General features: G+C 42.9%; 1 protein-coding gene across 1 annotated transcript in view; it reads right to left on the bottom strand.

Moving 5' to 3' along the window:
• The window catches only part of zanl (zonadhesin, like), a 556,892-nt gene that overhangs the window by 503,481 nt on the left and 33,871 nt on the right, over positions 1-19,540 (bottom strand). Inside the window, exons 45-73 of the mRNA XM_085255099.1 lie at positions 19,325-19,518; positions 19,094-19,235; positions 18,681-18,925; positions 16,449-16,597; positions 15,206-15,334; positions 14,981-15,119; positions 14,640-14,781; positions 14,042-14,238; positions 13,715-13,853; positions 13,186-13,302; positions 12,787-12,911; positions 12,205-12,350; positions 11,608-11,751; positions 11,371-11,478; positions 9,399-9,568; positions 8,674-8,876; positions 7,883-8,027; positions 7,423-7,616; positions 7,192-7,333; positions 6,785-7,029; positions 4,660-4,808; positions 3,417-3,545; positions 3,192-3,330; positions 2,851-2,992; positions 2,253-2,449; positions 1,926-2,064; positions 1,397-1,513; positions 998-1,122; positions 419-564 (exon numbers count right to left, since the gene is read on the bottom strand). Coding sequence (XP_085111225.1) covers positions 419-564; positions 998-1,122; positions 1,397-1,513; positions 1,926-2,064; positions 2,253-2,449; positions 2,851-2,992; positions 3,192-3,330; positions 3,417-3,545; positions 4,660-4,808; positions 6,785-7,029; positions 7,192-7,333; positions 7,423-7,616; positions 7,883-8,027; positions 8,674-8,876; positions 9,399-9,568; positions 11,371-11,478; positions 11,608-11,751; positions 12,205-12,350; positions 12,787-12,911; positions 13,186-13,302; positions 13,715-13,853; positions 14,042-14,238; positions 14,640-14,781; positions 14,981-15,119; positions 15,206-15,334; positions 16,449-16,597; positions 18,681-18,925; positions 19,094-19,235; positions 19,325-19,518 — 4,498 coding nt within the window. The remainder of the gene's footprint in view (positions 1-418; positions 565-997; positions 1,123-1,396; positions 1,514-1,925; positions 2,065-2,252; positions 2,450-2,850; positions 2,993-3,191; positions 3,331-3,416; positions 3,546-4,659; positions 4,809-6,784; positions 7,030-7,191; positions 7,334-7,422; positions 7,617-7,882; positions 8,028-8,673; positions 8,877-9,398; positions 9,569-11,370; positions 11,479-11,607; positions 11,752-12,204; positions 12,351-12,786; positions 12,912-13,185; positions 13,303-13,714; positions 13,854-14,041; positions 14,239-14,639; positions 14,782-14,980; positions 15,120-15,205; positions 15,335-16,448; positions 16,598-18,680; positions 18,926-19,093; positions 19,236-19,324; positions 19,519-19,540) is intronic.

Raw genomic sequence — 19,540 nt, 5'->3', positions numbered from 1 at the left:
GATATGTAGGATTAAAATAAGACAAGCTTAAGAATATTTGCAATGTTTAATAAGGTGTTGCTTGGCCTTTTATTGTAATTCTAGAAACAAATGAAGAGAATGCAAAGATCCCTGATACAATAAACCAGGGCATCGTTAGTATATATTAAAAGTTGCATAAGTCCACAATATGCACACAAATGGACTGCTTTGTTTTCACAACATACATAAAACAACTGGTGATGTTCAGCAGTTTAGATCGTTATCTATCAGAGTTTCTTCAGATCGTTAGGTTATGGTTGCATCGGAGGAAAGTGGTCATCAAAAAAAGAATGATGGAGCAATGGAGACAGTGGTCAGGTGTATTGTATGAATGTGTGAAGCAAATAAAAAGAAGTTCTACAATATCAAAATAGTTCAAACCAATATTTATACTAACCTGGGAACTGAGATCTGGGCATAATGGTTTCCATCCCAACGCACCCTCAGGCCAAAGGATGTTTGAAGCGTGATGAACTGACCAGCAAGACTAATAGACATGAGAGGAGAGGGGGAGTGGGGCAGAGCCACCCGTACTCCGTTCACCTGATTCAGTGATGAAGAAAAAGATGTTAAGAACATAAGAATATAAAGATGTTAAACAGACTGTGTAAACGTCTAATTGGTGGACAGGTCAGGGAGTATAAAAGTACAAAGAGTGTGCAATGTGCAGTATATCAGGCAAAAACAGACTTTGTATAGTTTTAACAAGCAAGACAGACATTGCTTTATGCCTATCACACTGTGTTATCTTTGGCATAGATTCAACTGTAAAATGGGAAAAATCTGTTTTGTTTTTTACATGCTGTTAGCAACAAAGTAACTAAAGATATAATTTGAGTTCTTTGCTAAAATGTCAGTTATGTGTAGACATAAGACATCCATGGTGATGATACAACTTCTGTGTGGGATGTCTGCTGGCACACATTTTACTTAAAGATGGGAAATACAAGAGATAGTAATTCATTCATATACTGACCAGTGTTCTACTGCTCTTCATCAGGGTCACAGTAATTCCATCCACTGTCACATATAGCTTCCTCAGGTATGACACTCCTGCAACTCCTCTCTCTTCATTCTTTGCCTCCACAGAGAACCAAGGGCCTGCACAGGGAAGACCACGACAATCAGGAATATTGTGTGTTTATATTAAAGGTGAACATTGGCATTAACATACAAACCACCACTGACATTCAGTGTCTTCTCTTTGCAGCAAACGTGAATGAAAACAACATCTGTCATGCTTTGCGATGAAAATAATAAATGAGTAAATTTAGCTCATTTAAACTTTCATTTGTGCGTGTGGTGTGGCAAGACTAGAACAGGTGCAATGAAACCCAAACATCTTAATGAATAAATGTCTCAAAATAGTGTGTACCTGTGCTGTTCCTACAGCTTCTGGCCAGTGTGTAAGTACAGGTTCCCATGAAGCTGTAGTACTTCTTGTCAAAGGTGTTGTAGTGTGGATCCCCAGAAACTACACAATCCTGAAAGCCTGAGAGAGGGAAAAACATCAGGAACATCAGACTGAAACACAGATGAAGCCACTGTAGAACAATTACCTAATAACAGTGCAGTTCACTGCTGCTTTGGACTTATACTGGCATTAAAATAGATGCAAGGAATATATCATTTCCTGACTAGACAAAAATTTGTATTATTTCAATTTCTTTTCTGCAACTCTGTGATTTTGCATTATAAATAATTGCATGTAACAAGTGTTGTTATAGACAAACTGTACAGAAGAGAGCAAAAGAAACATAACAGCAACACACACATAAATATTTCACTGTTATTGAAAGTAAAAGACACCTCTGGGTTGTGCTTCTCTATCTTCCATTACTCAGTCTAATTATGTATATTAGAGCAGGGATAGAAAATGCTAGGTGTGAACATTACAAACATACTCGTAGGATAGCAGCCCAGCTCTCCATCCTGAAGTTTACATTCATGCATTGGGGGGCATTCAGAGGCTTCACAGGTAATTCCAGCTGCACCACACCAACATTTTCGCTTGCAGTCTTCCTCAAAAAACTCCTCTCCAGGCTGACAAACAGACAACAAAATTGACAATTAAGCATAGCAGGCACAGATGATTCTTTGTAGATCCTTTTATGCATGTATGTATGAAAATGTTGTTTTAGAGAGGACATAAAGAGACTGCAAGTGACCTGACTTGAAATACAAAGGACCAAATGATTCACTGCCGGCCTATCAGACCCACTTCACCATACCTCATAATACTGGCCGTTCGTGTGGTTGCAGCCACACATGTTCTCCTTAACGCACTTGCCAGCACTCAGGACATAGCTGGGATCACACACACAGGACTCAGAGCAGGGACCAGAGCAGGAGGGGGGTTTTCCAAAGCATGTTTCCTGACAAGGATCTGCACAAGGTTCGTAGTGGCTGTTTGGGGGACAGCTCAGTGCTAAGCAGACCACAAGAGGTTGAAGTTAGTGATAGGAAACAAAAGTATGTGCTGGTTAAAATATAAAATGACAGCTTTTCACAAGAAAAGAGATACGTCTTTGGCATTTCCAGCTGTGTTGTCTTCCGTGTAACTAGATTGTTTGAGTTTGGTGGTAACCCAGTCTCCTGCAGCCTCTTGGCATATGTTGTCTGCCCAACTAGGTATGCTAAAGCAGCACTCCCTCAGTTAACTTTAGTGAGTAGGAAGCCCGTATGAAGTACTCTTCCACAAGTCAAAACTGACCAAAAACTCTCTTGTGTTATTATCTCCCAACTACTCAGCCAAGCTGATTTTTACCTAATGATATACCTAAAGATATTTTACTACTAAATTAAATCATTTGTCCTTCCAATACTCACGGCAGAAGGTTTCATTCCTCCATGGTCCAAGGTTGACCCCACGATCTTGGCATTCATTGACATAGGCTTCAATGGCTTCACACAAAATGGGCTTGGCACCATCCAGCTCACACAAGTCAAAGACACAGTCCCTGAAGTAATTCTGAGAACAAACAATCACTTTGTTACAATGCTTTATATTGTGTGACCATCTAAAACCACATATTCAAATTATTCCACTATTACGAATATCACATTTTCACCCTGAATGCACACACACATAGACAAATACAACAAGCTCAGAATAAGGACTGGTTCCACATTTGTTTATTATATGTGCACTATCCTCTACATGAACATACATTGGGGTTGACTTTGGGATGGCACACAGCAAAAGGTCCATTTTTGTCCAGCAGAATGCCACAATATCCAGAGCTTTCATACAGTTCCTGTTCTTCTTCATTGCACTCAGGGATCGTAGTGTTGGGTTTCTCATTACATCTGTCAAGACAGACCATCATCTTAAGAACATTTGTCTTTTGTCAATGGTAAATGTTTCTTTACACTTGCATCTCTGCAATACTCACTCTGGATTCATGTTCCAACTGTGTCCAAAGTCATTGGCATTTTCAGCTAAGCTTCCATCTGGTTTGCGGAAGTCATCTTTAGTATCTCCATCATAGTTGCCACACAGGCCACACAGCTTGTTCTGATAGCTGCAGATTGCAGAAAATGATTGTGTTAGAGTCTTAGGCAAGAAAGACTAACAAGTAAGCCAGAACTACAACGTGTTTTAATTGCAGCCAAGTTTCTTTTCAGCAGTAGACTAAACCCCACACATTAGTAAGACTAAAAGATCAGACATGTACATTTGATGTGTTTGATAGCATCAGCATAGAATTAACTAGTCAGGAAATTAGAAGTTTTGTGTGATTTTATCTTGAAATTTTGAGGGAGCTGTTTGTGTTGCCCCTGCTAAATTGTTTAAATAAAATATCCTAGCTGTGTCATTAATCTCTGCCTTTATCACCTTACTACTCCTTACAGATAAAGGAGTCATGTTCAGTATATGAAAATGTGTTATAGTGTCATGGTCCGTGGTCCTGTGTCTGAGGAATGCGTGACGCTCGGGTAGCCACACCCCCGGGCTATCACCGGCACATCTGTTCTCCATCACGGTGACTACACGGAGATCTACTGAACCCGGCACTGATGGAAGGCTCCACGCCAGTCCGTTAGTCCCCCCACAGTGGTAACTAGACTTCCATGAAAGCGTGCATTCCCTTCTGGTTGGAACTGTGTTTAATCTGCCTACTTGTGTCCAGGTTTCGACTCGGCGTCTGCCACCTGCCTGTCCTCCGGCTCAACTGGATCACTCGGTGCATCATCTGGCCCATTCGCTATTTCCACGGACTTTCTGCTCACGGACTGCCACACTTCCCTCCCGAGCTCCCACAGTCCCGTTCCATCGTAAGCCCCCTACTCTAACTCAGTCCTGATGTGTTTTCCCTACTTTCCGGCTCCCTAGTAATCATCTCCCCTTTCTATTGCAGCCTCCCATGGTCCCGATCCTGGCTTCCTCGTGTCATTATTCCCCGGGTTTTTAGTTTCTTGTTTTGCTCTCTAGTTTTCCCGGGTCGCCTTTCGTTATTTCAATAAAGTGTCTTTTCTGTTAGCGCGGAGTCTGCATCTGGATCCTTTTGTGCACGCGCGCCGTGGCGCATAACATATAGTTTTAGTTGTATCAGTATGGATGTAGATTTCTGGACTGGTGAACTTGTGATTAAAACACCACTTTATAAGGAAACCATGAATTTGGTCTTCACTCACTCTTCGATTACTTTGATGTCCATGAAGGCGTTTCCATCATAGCGAACCGTCACACCAAAGTTCATGGAGACAGTGTAGTGTTTTCCTGACTTGAACACAGAAATACCAGGGGACGGAGACAGTGGCAGATTGACATTGGTCCCATTAACCTGTATGGGAAAATAGGCAGAGTACATCAAATCTGGCCAACATTTTCATTTTTTAATTACCCATGTCACAACATTACTATCTGTAACTGAAAAGAAACGTTCCTTTAGTGGGCGATCGTGGCTCAAGAGTTGGGAGTTCGCCTTGTAATCGGAAGGTTGCCGGTTCGAGCCCCGGCTTGGACAGTCTCGGTCGTTGTGTCCTTGGGCAAGACACTTCACCCGTTGCCTACTGGTGGTGGTCAGAGGGCCCGGTGGCGCCAGTGTCTGGCAGCCTCGCCTCTGTCAGTGCGCCCCAGGGTGGCTGTGGCTACAATGTAGCTTGCCATCACCAGTGTGTGAATGTGTGTGTGAATGGGTGGATGACTGGATATGTAAAGCACTTTGGGGTCCTTAGGGACTAGTAAAGCGCTATATAAATACAGGCCATTTACCATTTCTCATGCCAATGATGTCTGTAAATGTCATGCCCGACATGTTAAACGCAGCTGCCGGCATGGCAAGCGAAAGTGGATCGAAGCCAAAGGCATGAATGCACAAGAAAACAGTCGACCAGAACGATACCCGAATATTAAATCGCATTGTACGATCTAACAGGGGCTCGCAGTGGCCGCTCTGTCCCAATCCGAGACAAAATGGACGAGTCCTCCTCACTGACGCTGAGCAAGACCAACGTTGAGCCAAACAGTTCTGCGATACTTTAAACCAGCCCGAGCCACTCCACTTGTTCGAGGCCGAAGAACTTGCACCCTCCATGGATCTTCTTCCTTTCGATATCGGAAAAATTAGCAACGCCGAAGTCAAGACAGCGATGTTGGCCTGGACGAGTTCCTCCCCACAATGCTGAAGGACGACAAAGCCCAGTTGGAAGCCGCCCTTAGAAGTCCCACGTCAATATGGAGTCCCCCAGCAGTTTGTAGACGCCTTTTGTGGTCTCTGCCCCAACTCCCGGTTCTGCGTCCAGACAGATGATTGGATGGCGCCCTTAGAAGACCCCTAAACGCCTGCTGGACAACATCGCGTGTACCCTATGAATGGGCAAAAGGTGTTATCACCAAACTTCCTGAAAGGCGATTTGGGTGACTGTAACAACTGCCGGGGCATCACGCTCCTGTCGGTACCCGGGAAAGTGCTTTGCCTTATTCCTTTGAATTGGCTACTGGGCCCCTACTGGGCTCAACTACGGAAGACCTCCAAGAATGGACTGCAGCTTTGCAGAGGGAGGTGAGGAAGTCGGATTACGAATAAGCGCCAAGAAAACCAAGGTACTCGGAGTTGGCTACACAACTGCCCATGTTCCCGTCATAATCAACCAATAACGTGCTGATAAGTTGGAAAATTTCACATATCTGGGCAGCATCATCTCGAATTATGGGATCTCTGATCAAGATGTAAACTCCGGAGTAGGGAAGGCTGCCGGTGTCCTCCGACGTCTCCAATTCAATTCATTTAAATTCAATGTTTTTTATATAGTCCCAAATCACAAAAACAGTCACCTCAAGGTGCTTTATATTTTAAGATAGACCCTACAATAATACATACAGAGAAAAAAAACAACAATCATATGCCCCATTGACCAAGCACTTTGGTGACAGAGGCGTCTTTTAACAGGAAGAAGCCTTTGGCAGAACCAGCGAAAGCAAGGCCGACCAAATATCACATGGCGTCGAATGTTTATGGATGATCTGAAAACAGTCGACATCGCCTGGGACGAAGCTGAAACATTCGCCCCTGACCGTCATCGATGGAGATTGTTAGCTGCCCGATGCGTCGCTCGGCGTAGGAGGAACTAAGTGTTAAGTGTAAGTGCAAGTTTCTTTCCATGGTCAATTGCAGTGGTTTTCAGAAGTGTTCCTGAGCATGTGCAGTGATTTGTACCACAGAATGATGTTTGTTTGTAATGCAGTAGTGCCTGATAACGTGAAAGCGTGATTGGTTTTCACATGCAAAACATCCTGTTTCTTCCTCTCATGTCTTACCTGCACAGTGCCACCTTTGAGAATGGAGATCTTTATCATCTGTGCGTATACATGTACGGCATTCACATAGGAGATGGTCGGCCTGTTATACCGGTTTTCATTGTCAGTATGGACCTCAAAGTAGGGCACAGTTGTGTCATTGCATGGACTAGACATCAGATAGCTGCAGTTGCCCATGAAGTCATATTTGCGTTTGTCAAAGCTGGTGTAGTGTGGATCGCCAGATGCTATGCATGTGGATGTACCTAAAGGAATAATATATGAGAAAATTGTAATTTCCACACTGTCAACTATCAAGTTATACCGACTGACTGTAAAGCACAACACAAGGTGCTCTTTGTGCAGATGTAATTTATTACACTGCATTAAATCAAGTCAACAACAATAAAGTCAACAAACATTATTACCTTTAGGATAACAGCCTGCAACACCATTAACCTCTCGACACTCTTCAGTGGGGTCACAGGAGTTATCAACACATTCCAAAGTGTAGTTCCCTACACAGCGACACAGCTTTGTGCAGCCATCTCCAAATACTATCTCACCAGGCTGGATAAAATGAAAACAATCAGTACTGAGAAAGTATACTGTATGTCTTTAAATGTACACTGTACACAGGACTAACTAGGACATCTGACCTCATAATAGTTATTGTTGTCATCTAAACAACCACACTTGTCCAGTGGCACGCAGTGCCGTCCTTTGAAGACAAAGCCTGGTTTGCAGAAACACCCAGTGATGCAGGAGCCAGAACAGTTGGTAGAGGGTTCCATACATGTAGGAATGCAAGCTGGACCGCACTCTATATACTCTGCGTTAGGAGGACACAGGTCTGGGTAGAAAGAAAAAGGATTACTGGAAAATGAGCAGATACTCTTTCAGGAACTAAAAAGGTAGGAAGTTATTATGCAGTGTTAACAAACTCAGTCCAAACTAACAACATCAGTTGAGACAGTGGAGGTTTGGAGCGCCTGTTGCTAAAATGACTGCATTTATTTACTGCATTTCTAGGACCAGTCGGATAAAGCACTTGACACTGTAATCCACATCCATGCATTCATGCAGCTATTTCTATGTGAAGCTGTGTGATTAACATACCCAGAGGGTGGCATTCATATTCTCCATCTTGTAGTTGGCAGCTCTCAGTAGTTGGGTTACAGCTGGTGTTATGACACTGTAGCAGACCTCCACTGTGACACATACACTTTTGTTCACAACCCTCCAAGTACCAGTCATCGCCCACCTGACAAATGTACACAGAATGCAAAAAACAATCAAAATTTTGTCATGTAATTCTCTCTTATATGTCTGTGAAGGTTCTCAGTCATCCAGGTCATCGTAGTCAAAGGAGCTTGCAAAGAAAAGCGTCTGGACTTCTTTAAGTCTTTAAGTCTTCAAGCAACTTAAAGAAGTCCAGACGCCTTTCTTTGCAGACTCCTTTTACATTCTCTCTTATACATCACACGAATATAAAGATCAAAATGATAAATATACATTTAAGCCCAAAATCATTTATTTATTGATTTTGGGCTTGCTAATTGTGGTGGCACCCGTATGTAAATGCTATGACATAAATACAAATTCTATAACACCAGTGTCTTTTAAATTCAGGTATAATACAGTATAATAAATATAATCTGTGCTTGATAAGTTGAAAGTAAAAATCTTTGTTGTAAAACCAATATTTATGTGCCAACAGTTCTCTGCAGTCTATGCACCCTTAATTTAGTTGAGTTTTAATTTCTTTTGTACTGTAGGGTCTTTGTGTCTCTTGGCGTCTCTCCTGTTGAAGTTATAAAGAGAACTGAAAATGATGTTAGCATGAGCTTAGCACATTTTAAAGGTAAATGGAATATGGTTTTAATTGTTTGGAGGCTGTTTCCACTTACAGGGTGATAGGTTCCACTGGGGTCCACACAACCACAGTCTCTCAGTTCCACACATTTGTCATCACTGAGAATGAAGCCAGGGTTACACTCACAACCCTCCACACACACTTCCTCACAGCCAGGTGGTCCCACCACACCAAGACATGTCTCAGGACATGAACTCACACAAAGGGAGTAGGAGCTATTGGGAGGACAGGTCAGAGCTGTGTGGACAAACACAGGGATGAACAATAATGAGAGGGAACAATGGTGGACAAATAGCAACAGAGAAGGGAGTGGGTAGTAGGATGATTCAAAGACAGGGCACCTACGTATCTCATATTGATTTAACTCAGTGTCATAAATGAAAGCAAGGATAATATTAACTGCATTGAATATTTTACATTGGTTTCAGCATTGTGCGCTGTATCTTAAACTCTCCTCCCTATACAATTATAAATATGATTATAAGTTCAATTATAATGTTGGTGAGCAGGATGTAATATATCGTGGTTATATTTACAGGTGGAGACAACTTCCAAATGGAGAAGCTATGGCATGCACCCCATTTAAAAGGGAAAATGCTGAAGGTTCATTTTTCCAAAATGAAAAGGTATTATTCAAGTCTTTATTCATTTATGCTTCAGAATGGGGCTTATCAAGCCAATGGGTGATGTCACTGTGACTATGTTTTATATATCATATATCTTTTAGATATATTTGGTACATCTCAGATTCAAACTTACGGCAGAAGTCTGGAGTTCTCCATTGGTAGACTTTGGCTCCAGCACTATGACATGCGTCAGTGTAGGCCTGGAGCTGGTCACACAGCACGTGCTGCTGGCCGTTGAACTGACACATGTCATACACACAGCTTTGGAAGAATGGAGTGGGATTAACTACACTGATGCACTCCCTGTAACAGAGAAAAGCACTCACTTAGCTTAGGTAGGAAAAGGCAGAGGCTCATATATACTGAAAATCTGAGTTCGAACAAACAAAAAAGCTACATTTGGTGGTGAAACAGTCAACAACTGTTGCATAAGTTTAGCAACAATTCACTAGATGGGGCCATTGAATAAAGGTGAATGGCTTAAACATGAATTGAACTGCGGTTTGGGGAAGGTCTCGCTGTGGACTGGCAGCGGCTCCTGGGCTGGCAGATCCCCAAAGAAGACATCCCCTAGAAGCAGCAATAACTGTGCATTGTGAAGGTGAAAGACCTCTGCAGTAATAATTCAATTTTTCAATTCAATTTATTTATACAGCCCCAAATCACAACAACAATCGCCTCAAGGTGCTTTATATGTAAGGTAGACCCTGCAATAATACCTACAGAGAAAACCCAACAATCATATGACTCCCTATGAGCAAGCACTTTGGGAATTGGGAAGGAACAACTCCTTTTAACGGGAAGAAACTTCTGGCAAAACCATTCCCATGGAAGGACAGCCATCTGCCGCTACCGGCTGAAGTGGAAGAAGGAAAGCAGGACAAAAGAGAAGCGCAGAGAGAAGATGGTCAAGGATTCCAGAGAGTGGAGTGGTTGAGTTCGGAAAATTACGAAGGAATGGTGGGAGAAGACCACAAAGCAAATTTCAGAAAACGAAAGACCTTAATAGCTTAATGAGGAGAACCCCTGATCGAGTGGCAACATGGCTCGACTGGTGTGGAGGCTGGATGGATGCATGTCTGTATTTTAAGACATGAGGCAATGGCTTGACGGCTCGTAAAAGCTATTCTGGTGTGTTTGAAAATGATCGATATGGAGACAAAGACTGGCAATACGGTGTCAGGAATGTGCACTGTTACATTTTGTGAAAGATAGATAAATGCATGGACCCTGGCATCCAAGTTATTGGGGAAAGTGGGAAGAGATACTGGCTTCCAGGTGCCAAAAAGCACGCTGCTGCATTTTGCTCAGGAGAGATAGAGGGAAGAAAAGCTTGCTACTGCAAATGAAGGAAAAGAACTGGCATCCCGGTGCCAGATGTATGCTGGCAAATTTGAAAAAGACAGAGAAATAGAACCTGGAGTACCATTGCAAAAAGCATTCTGCTGGATTTGTAAAGGAGGAAAAGAGAAAGAGAACCTGGCATTCCTGTGCCAAAAAACATGCTGCTGCATTTTTGTGAAAAAGGGAGGGACAGAAGAGGAACTGGCAACCCGGTGCTAAAAGCTTGCTCCTGCATTTGTGAAGGAGGGATAGAGAAAGAAAGCCTGACATCCTAGTGCCAAGAAGCATACTGCTGCATTGTGCGAGGGAGGGATAGAGGGGAAGGGAAACTGGAATCTCCTGGGTAGAAAACCTTGTTGATGCATTTGCAAATGAGGAATAATAACTTGGCATCCTGGTGCCAAAAGCTCACTGTTGTATTTGCAAAGGAGGGTTATAGAAAGAACCTGGTATCCCAGGTTTTTTGCAACGATAGATAGAGATAAACTGGCAAGTCATTGGTAAAAACTTGCTGCTGCGTTTGAGAATGAGGGACAAAGAACAAAACTGGCATCCCAGTGCCAGAAGGGTTCATTACAGCATTACAGTAATAGTATTGAAAATATTTATTCATATTTTACAGGTCAGTTGGGTGATTACCAGGCATGCTGCCATCTATTTCATGATTTTATATGGTCAGGAAAAAAACGTTGTAAAATCCCAGGAATCCCATCAGTTTAACCAAGTCGATAACCAAAAGTGGAGGGGTTGTGAATTCTTACCGGAAGGGTCCAGTAGGGTCTGTAATTTTACCACATTTCTCTGGTTTTACAACTTCAGCTTCCAAGTTGGGGTCACAGTCTGGATCAGGCTTTGTTCCTGGGGTACATCTGGTCAATACAAATACAAAACACAGTTACATCCTCTTCAGTTTGTCAGAAAGAGTCCGACAGTAAGGTAACAAAAGACATAACCAGAAGAAATCCAAAAGACAGAAAGATAGATATGTTGGAACTCACGAGTCATCTTCATCGTCTTTGGTCTGCCAGCTGTTCCCAAAGTCATTACTATTTCCTGCCACAGTGCCATCTGGTTTAGTGAAGTCATTGTCTGGGTTCCCATCATAGTCACCACAAAGGCCACACATTTGGTCATAGTAGGAGCTGGTAGAACAAAGTCAAGGTAGGATATGTAGGATTAAAATAAGACAAGCTTAAGAATATTTGCAATGTTTAATAAGGTGTTGCTTGGCCTTTTATTGTAATTCTAGAAACAAATGAAGAGAATGCAAAAATCCCTGATACAATAAACCAGGGCATCGTTAGTATATATTAAAAGTTGCATAAGTCCACAATATGCACACAAATGGACTGCTATGCTTTTTTTAAAGTTCTCACAACATACATAAAACAACTGGTGATGTTCAGCAGTTTAGATCGTTATCTATCAGAGTTTCTTCAGATCGTTAGGTTATGGTTGCATCAGAGGAAAGTGGTCATCAAAAAAAGAATGATGGAGCAATGGAGACAGTGGTCAGGTGTATTGTATGAATGTGTGAAGCAAATAAAAAGAAGTTCTACAATATCAAAATAGTTCAAACCAATATTTATACTAACCTGGGAACTGAGATCTGGGCATAATGGTTTCCATCCCAACGCACCCTCAGGCCAAAGGATGTTTGAAGCGTGATGAACTGACCAGCAAGACTAATAGACATGAGAGGAGAGGGGGAGTGGGGCAGAGCCACCCGTACTCCGTTCACCTGATTCAGTGATGAAGAAAAAGATGTTAAGAATATAAGAATATAAAGATGTTAAACAGACTGTGTAAACGTCTAATTGGTGGACAGGTCAGGGAGTATAAAAGTACAAAGAGTGTGCAATGTGCAGTATATCAGGCAAAAACAGACTTTGTATAGTTTTAACAAGCAAGAAAGACATTGCTTTATGCCTATCACACTGTGTTATCTTTGGCATAGATTCAACTGACAAAATGGGAAAAATCTGTTTTTTTTTTTTTACATGCTGTTAGCAACAAAGTAACTAAAGATATAATTTGAGTTCTTTGCTAAAATGTCAGTTATGTGTAGACATAAGACATACATGGTGATGATACAACTACTGTGTGGGATGTCTGCTGGCACACATTTTACTTAAAGATGGGAAATATAAGAGATAGTAATTCATTCACATACTGACCAGTGTTCTACTGCTCTTCATCAGGGTCACAGTAATTCCATCCACTGTCACATATAGCTTCCTCAGGTATGACACTCCTGCAACTCCTCTCTCTTCATTCTTTGCCTCCACAGAGAACCAAGGGCCTGCACAGGGAAGACCACGACAATCAGGAATATTGTGTGTTTATATTAAAGGTGAACATTGGCATTAACATACAAACCACCACTGACATTCAGTGTCTTCTCTTTGCAGCAAACGTGAATGAAAACAATATAAGTCATGCTTTGCGATGAAAATAATAAATGAGTAAATTTAGCTCATTTAAACATTCATTTGTGCGTGTGGTGTGGCAAGACTAGAACAGGTGCAATGAAACCCAAACATCTTAATGAATAAATGTCTCAAAATAGTGTGTACCTGTGCTGTTCCTACAGCTTCTGGCCAGTGTGTAAGTACAGGTTCCCATGAAGCTGTAGTACTTCTTGTCAAAGGTGTTGTAGTGTGGATCCCCAGAAACTACACAATCCTGAAAGCCTGAGAGAGGGAAAAACATCAGGAACATCAGACTGAAACACAGATGAAGCCACTGTAGAACAATTACCTAATAACAGTGCAGTTCACTGCTGCTTTGGACTTATACTGGCATTAAAATAGATGCAAGGAATATATCATTTCCTGACTAGACAAAATTTTGTATTATTTCAATTTCTTTTCTGCAACTCTGTGATTTTGCATTATAAAGAATTGCATGTAACAAGTGTTGTTATAGACAAACTGTACAGAAGAGAGCAAAAGAAACATAACAGCAACACACACATAAATATTTCACTGTTATTGAAAGTAAAAGACACCTCTGGGTTGTGCTTCTCTATCTTCCATTACTCAGTCTAATTATGTATATTAGAGCAGGGATAGAAAATGCTAGGTGTGAACATTACAAACATACTCGTAGGATAGCAGCCCAGCTCTCCATCCTGAAGTTTACATTCATGCATTGGGGGGCATTCAGAGGCTTCACAGGTAATTCCAGCTGCACCACACCAACATTTTCGCTTGCAGTCTTCCTCAAAAAACTCCTCTCCAGGCTGACAAACAGACAACAAAATTGACAATTAAGCATAGCAGGCACAGATGATTCTTTGTAGATCCTTTTATGCATGTATGTATGAAAATGTTGTTTTAGAGAGGACATAAAGAGACTGCAAGTGACCTGACTTGAAATACAAAGGACCAAATGATTCACTGCCGGCCTATCAGACCCACTTCACCATACCTCATAATACTGGCCGTTCGTGTGGTTGCAGCCACACATGTTCTCCTTAACGCACTTGCCAGCACTCAGGACATAGCTGGGATCACACACACAGGACTCAGAGCAGGGACCAGAGCAGGAGGGGGGTTTTCCAAAGCATGTTTCCTGACAAGGATCTGCACAAGGTTCGTAGTGGCTGTTTGGGGGACAGCTCAGTGCTAAGCAGACCACAAGAGGTTGAAGTTAGTGATAGGAAACAAAAGTATGTGCTGGTTAAAATATAAAATGACAGCTTTTCACAAGAAAAGAGATACGTCTTTGGCACTTCCAGCTGTGTTGTCTTCCGTGTAACTAGATTGTTTGAGTTTGGTGGTAACCCAGTCTCCTGCAGCCTCTTGGTATATGTTGTCTGCCCAACTAGGTATGCTAAAGCAGCACTCCCTCGGTTAACTTTAGTGAGTAGGAAGCCCGTATGAAGTACTCTTCCACAAGTCAAAACTGACCAAAAACTCTCTTGTGTTATTATCTCCCAACTACTCAGCCAAGCTGATTTTTACCTAATGATATACCTAAAGATATTTTACTACTAAATTAAATCATTTGTCCTTCCAATACTCACGGCAGAAGGTTTCATTCCTCCATGGTCCAAGGTTGACCCCACGATCTTGGCATTCATTGACATAGGCTTCAATGGCTTCACACAAAATGGGCTTGGCACCATCCAGCTCACACAAGTCAAAGACACAGTCCCTGAAGTAATTCTGAGAACAAACAATCACTTTGTTACAATGCTTTATATTGTGTGACCATCTAAAACCACATATTCAAATTATTCCACTATTACGAATATCACATTTTCACCCTGAATGCACACACACATAGACAAATACAACAAGCTCAGAATAAGGACTGGTTCCACATTTGTTTATTATATGTGCACTATCCTTTACATGAACATACATTGGGGTTGACTTTGGGATGGCACACAGCAAAAGGTCCATTTTTGTCCAGCAGAATGCCACAATATCCAGAGCTTTCATACAGTTCCTGTTCTTCTTCATTGCACCCAGGGATCGTAGTGTTGGGTTTCTTATTACATCTGTCAAGACAGACCATCATCTTAAGAACATTTGTCTTTTGTCAATGGTAAATGTTTCTTTACACTTGCATCTCTGCAATACTCACTCTGGATTCATGTTCCAACTGTGTCCAAAGTCATTGGCATTTTCAGCTAAGCTTCCATCTGGTTTGCGGAAGTCATCTTTAGTATCTCCATCATAGTTGCCACACAGGCCACACAGCTTGTTCTGATAGCTGCAGATTGCAGAAAATGATTGTGTTAGAGTCTTATGCAAGAAAGACTAACAAGTAAGCCAGAACTACAACGTGTTTTAATTGCAGCCAAGTTTCTTTTCAGCAGTAGACTAAACCCCACACATTAGTAAGACTAAAAGATCAGACATGTACATTTGATGTGTTTGATAGCATCAGCATAGAATTAACTAGTCAGGAAATTAGAAGTTTTGTGTGATTTTATCTTGAAATTTTGAGGGAGCTGTTTGTGTTGCCCCTGCTAAATTGTTTAAATAAAATATCCTAGCTGTGTCATTAATCTCTGCCTTTATCACCTTACTACTCCTTACAGATAAAGGAGTCATGTTCAGTATATGAAAATGTGTTATAGTGTCATGGTCCGTGGTCCTGTGTCTGAGGAATGCGTGACGCTCGGGTAGCCACACCCCCGGGCTATCACCGGCACATCTGTTCTCCATCACGGTGACTACACGGAGATCTACTGAACCCGGCACTGATGGAAGGCTCCACGCCAGTCCGTTAGTCCCCCCACAGTGGTAACTAGACTTCCATGAAAGCGTGCATTCCCTTCTGGTTGGAACTGTGTTTAATCTGCCTACTTGTGTCCAGGTTTCGACTCGGCGTCTGCCACCTGCCTGTCCTCCGGCTCAACTGGATCACTCGGTGCATCATCTGGCCCGTTCGCTATTTCCACGGACTTTCTGCTCACGGACTGCCACACTTCCCTCCCGAGCTCCCACAGTCCCGTTCCATCGTAAGCCCCCTACTCTAACTCAGTCCTGATGTGTTTTCCCTACTTTCCGGCTCCCTAGTAATCATCTCCCCTTTCTATTGCAGCCTCCCATGGTCCCGATCTTGGCTTCCTCGTGTCATTATTCCCCGGGTTTTTAGTTTCTTGTTTTGCTCTCTAGTTTTCCCGGGTCGCCTTTCGTTATTTCAATAAAGTGTCTTTTCTGTTAGCGCGGAGTCTGCATCTGGATCCTTTTGTGCATGCGCGCCGCGGCGCATGACATATAGTTTTAGTTGTATCAGTATGGATGTAGATTTCTGGACTGGTGAACTTGTGATTAAAACACCACTTTATAAGGAAACCATGAATTTGGTCTTCACTCACTCTTCGATTACTTTGATGTCCATGAAGGCGTTTCCATCATAGCGAACCGTCACACCAAAGTTCATGGAGACAGTGTAGTGTTTTCCTGACTTGAACACAGAAATACCAGGGGACGGAGACAGTGGCAGATTGACATTGGTCCCATTAACCTGTATGGGAAAATAGGCAGAGTACATCAAATCTGGCCAACATTTTCATTTTTTAATTACCCATGTCACAACATTACTATCTGTAACTGAAAAGAAACGTTCCTTTAGTGGGCGATCGTGGCTCAAGAGTTGGGAGTTCGCCTTGTAATCGGAAGGTTGCCGGTTCGAGCCCCGGCTTGGACAGTCTCGGTCGTTGTGTCCTTGGGCAAGACACTTCACCCGTTGCCTACTGGTGGTGGTCAGAGGGCCCGGTGGCGCCAGTGTCTGGCAGCCTCGCCTCTGTCAGTGCGCCCCAGGGTGGCTGTGGCTACAATGTAGCTTGCCATCACCAGTGTGTGAATGTGTGTGTGAATGGGTGGATGACTGGATATGTAAAGCACTTTGGGGTCCTTAGGGACTAGTAAAGCGCTATATAAATACAGGCCATTTACCATTTCTCATGCCAATGATGTCTGTAAATGTCATGCCCGACATGTTAAACGCAGCTGCCGGCATGGCAAGCGAAAGTGGATCGAAGCCAAAGGCATGAATGCACAAGAAAACAGTCGACCAGAACGATACCCGAATATTAAATCGCATTGTACGATCTAACAGGGGCTCGCAGTGGCCGCTCTGTCCCAATCCGAGACAAAATGGACGAGTCCTCCTCACTGACGCTGAGCAAGACCAACGTTGAGCCAAACAGTTCTGCGATACTTTAAACCAGCCCGAGCCACTCCATTTGTTCGAGGCCGAAGAACTTGCACCCTCCATGGATCTTCTTCCTTTCGATATCGGAAAAATTAGCAACGGCGAAGTCAAGACAGCGATGTTGGCCTGGACGAGTTCCTCCCCACAATGCTGAAGGACGACGAAGCCCAGTTGGATGCCGCCCTTAGAAGTCCCCTAAATGCCTGCTGGTCAACATCGCATGTACCCTATGAATGGGTAATTTCAACGACTTCAAGAAAGCTTTTGACAACGTCCACCGGCCGACTCTATGGGCTATCCCACGTCAATATGGAGTCCCCCAGCAGTTTGTATACGCCTTTTGTGGTCTCTGCTCCAACTCCCGGTTCTGCGTCCAGACAGATGATTGGATGGCGCCCTTAGAAGACCCCTAAACGCCTGCTGGACAACATCGCGTGTACCCTATGAATGGGCAAAAGGTGTTATCACCAAACTTCCCGAAAGGCGATTTGGGTGACTGTAACAACTGCCGGGGCATCACGTTCCTGTCGGTACCCGGGAAAGTGCTTTGCCTTATTCCTTTGAATTGGCTACTGGGCCCCTACTGGGCTCGACTACGGAAGACCTCCAAGAATGGACTGCAGCTTTGCAGAGGGAGGTGAGGAAGTCGGATTACGAATAAGCGCCAAGAAAACCAAGGTACTCGGAGTTGGCTACACAACTGCCCATGTTCCCGTCATAATCAACCAATAACGTGCTGATAAGTTGGAAAATTTCACATATCTGGGCAGCATCATCTCGAATTATGGGATCTCTGATCAAGATGTAAACTCCAAAGTAGGGAAGGCTGCCGGTGTCCTCCGACGTCTCCAATTCAATTCATTTAAATTCAATGTTTTTTATATAGTCCCAAATCACAAAAACAGTCACCTCAAGGTGCTTTATATTTTAAGATAGACCCTACAATAATACATACAGAGAAAAAAAACAACAATCATATGACCCCATTGACCAAGCACTTTGGTGACAGAGGCGTCTTTTAACAGGAAGAAGCCTTTGGCAGAACCAGCGAAAGCAAGGCCGACCAAATATCACATGACGTCGAATGTTTATGGATGATCTGAAAACAGTCGACATCGCCTGGGACGAAGCTGAAACATTCGCCCCTGACCGTCATCGATGGAGATTGTTAGCTGCCCGATGCGTCGCTCGGCGTAGGAGGAACTAAGTGTTAAGTGTAAGTGCAAGTTTCTTTCCATGGTCAATTGCAGTGGTTTTCAGAAGTGTTCCTGAGCATGTGCAGTGGTTTGTACCACAGAATGATGTTTGTTTGTAATGCAGTAGTGCCTGATAACGTGAAAGCGTGATTGGTTTTCACATGCAAAACATCCTGTTTCTTCCTCTCATGTCTTACCTGCACAGTGCCACCTTTGAGAATGGAGATCTTTATCATCTGTGCGTATACATGTACGGCATTCACATAGGAGATGGTCGGCCTGTTATACCGGTTTTCATTGTCAGTATGGACCTCAAAGTAGGGCACAGTTGTGTCATTGCATGGACTAGACATCAGATAGCTGCAGTTGCCCATGAAGTCATATTTGCGTTTGTCAAAGCTGGTGTAGTGTGGATCGCCAGATGCAATGCATGTGGATGTACCTAAAGGAATAATATATGAGAAAAAGAAAATTGTAATTTCCACACTGTCAACTATCAAGTTATACCGACTGACTGTAAAGCACAACACAAGGTGCTCTTTGTGCAGATGTAATTTATTACACTGCATTAAATCAAGTCAACAACAATAAAGTCAACAAACATTATTACCTTTAGGATAACAGCCTGCAACACCATTAACCTCTCGACACTCTTCAGTGGGGTCACAGGAGTTATCAACACATTCCAAAGTGTAGTTCCCTACACAGCGACACAGCTTTGTGCAGCCATCTCCAAATACTATCTCACCAGGCTGGATAAAATGAAAACAATCAGTACTGAGAAAGTATACTGTATGTCTTTAAATGAACACTGTACACAGTACTAACTAGGACATCTGACCTCATAATAGTTATTGTTGTCATCTAAACAACCACACTTGTCCAGTGGCACGCAGTGCCGTCCTTTGAAGACAAAGCCTGGTTTGCAGAAACACCCAGTGATGCAGGAGCCAGAACAGTTGGTAGAGGGTTCCATACATGTAGGAATGCAAGCTGGACCGCACTCTATATACTCTGCGTTAGGAGGACACAGGTCTGGGTAGAAAGAAAAAGGATT

This window comes from Mchenga conophoros, linkage group LG3 (assembly GCF_057382185.1).
Source record: "Mchenga conophoros isolate Kocher_MC1m ecotype Shallow Benthic linkage group LG3, M_conophoros_male_GT1.1, whole genome shotgun sequence".
NCBI lineage: Eukaryota > Metazoa > Chordata > Actinopteri > Cichliformes > Cichlidae > Mchenga > Mchenga conophoros.
The sequence above is the reverse complement of the archived record's forward strand: the minus strand, read 5'-3'. Positions and strand labels throughout refer to the sequence as shown.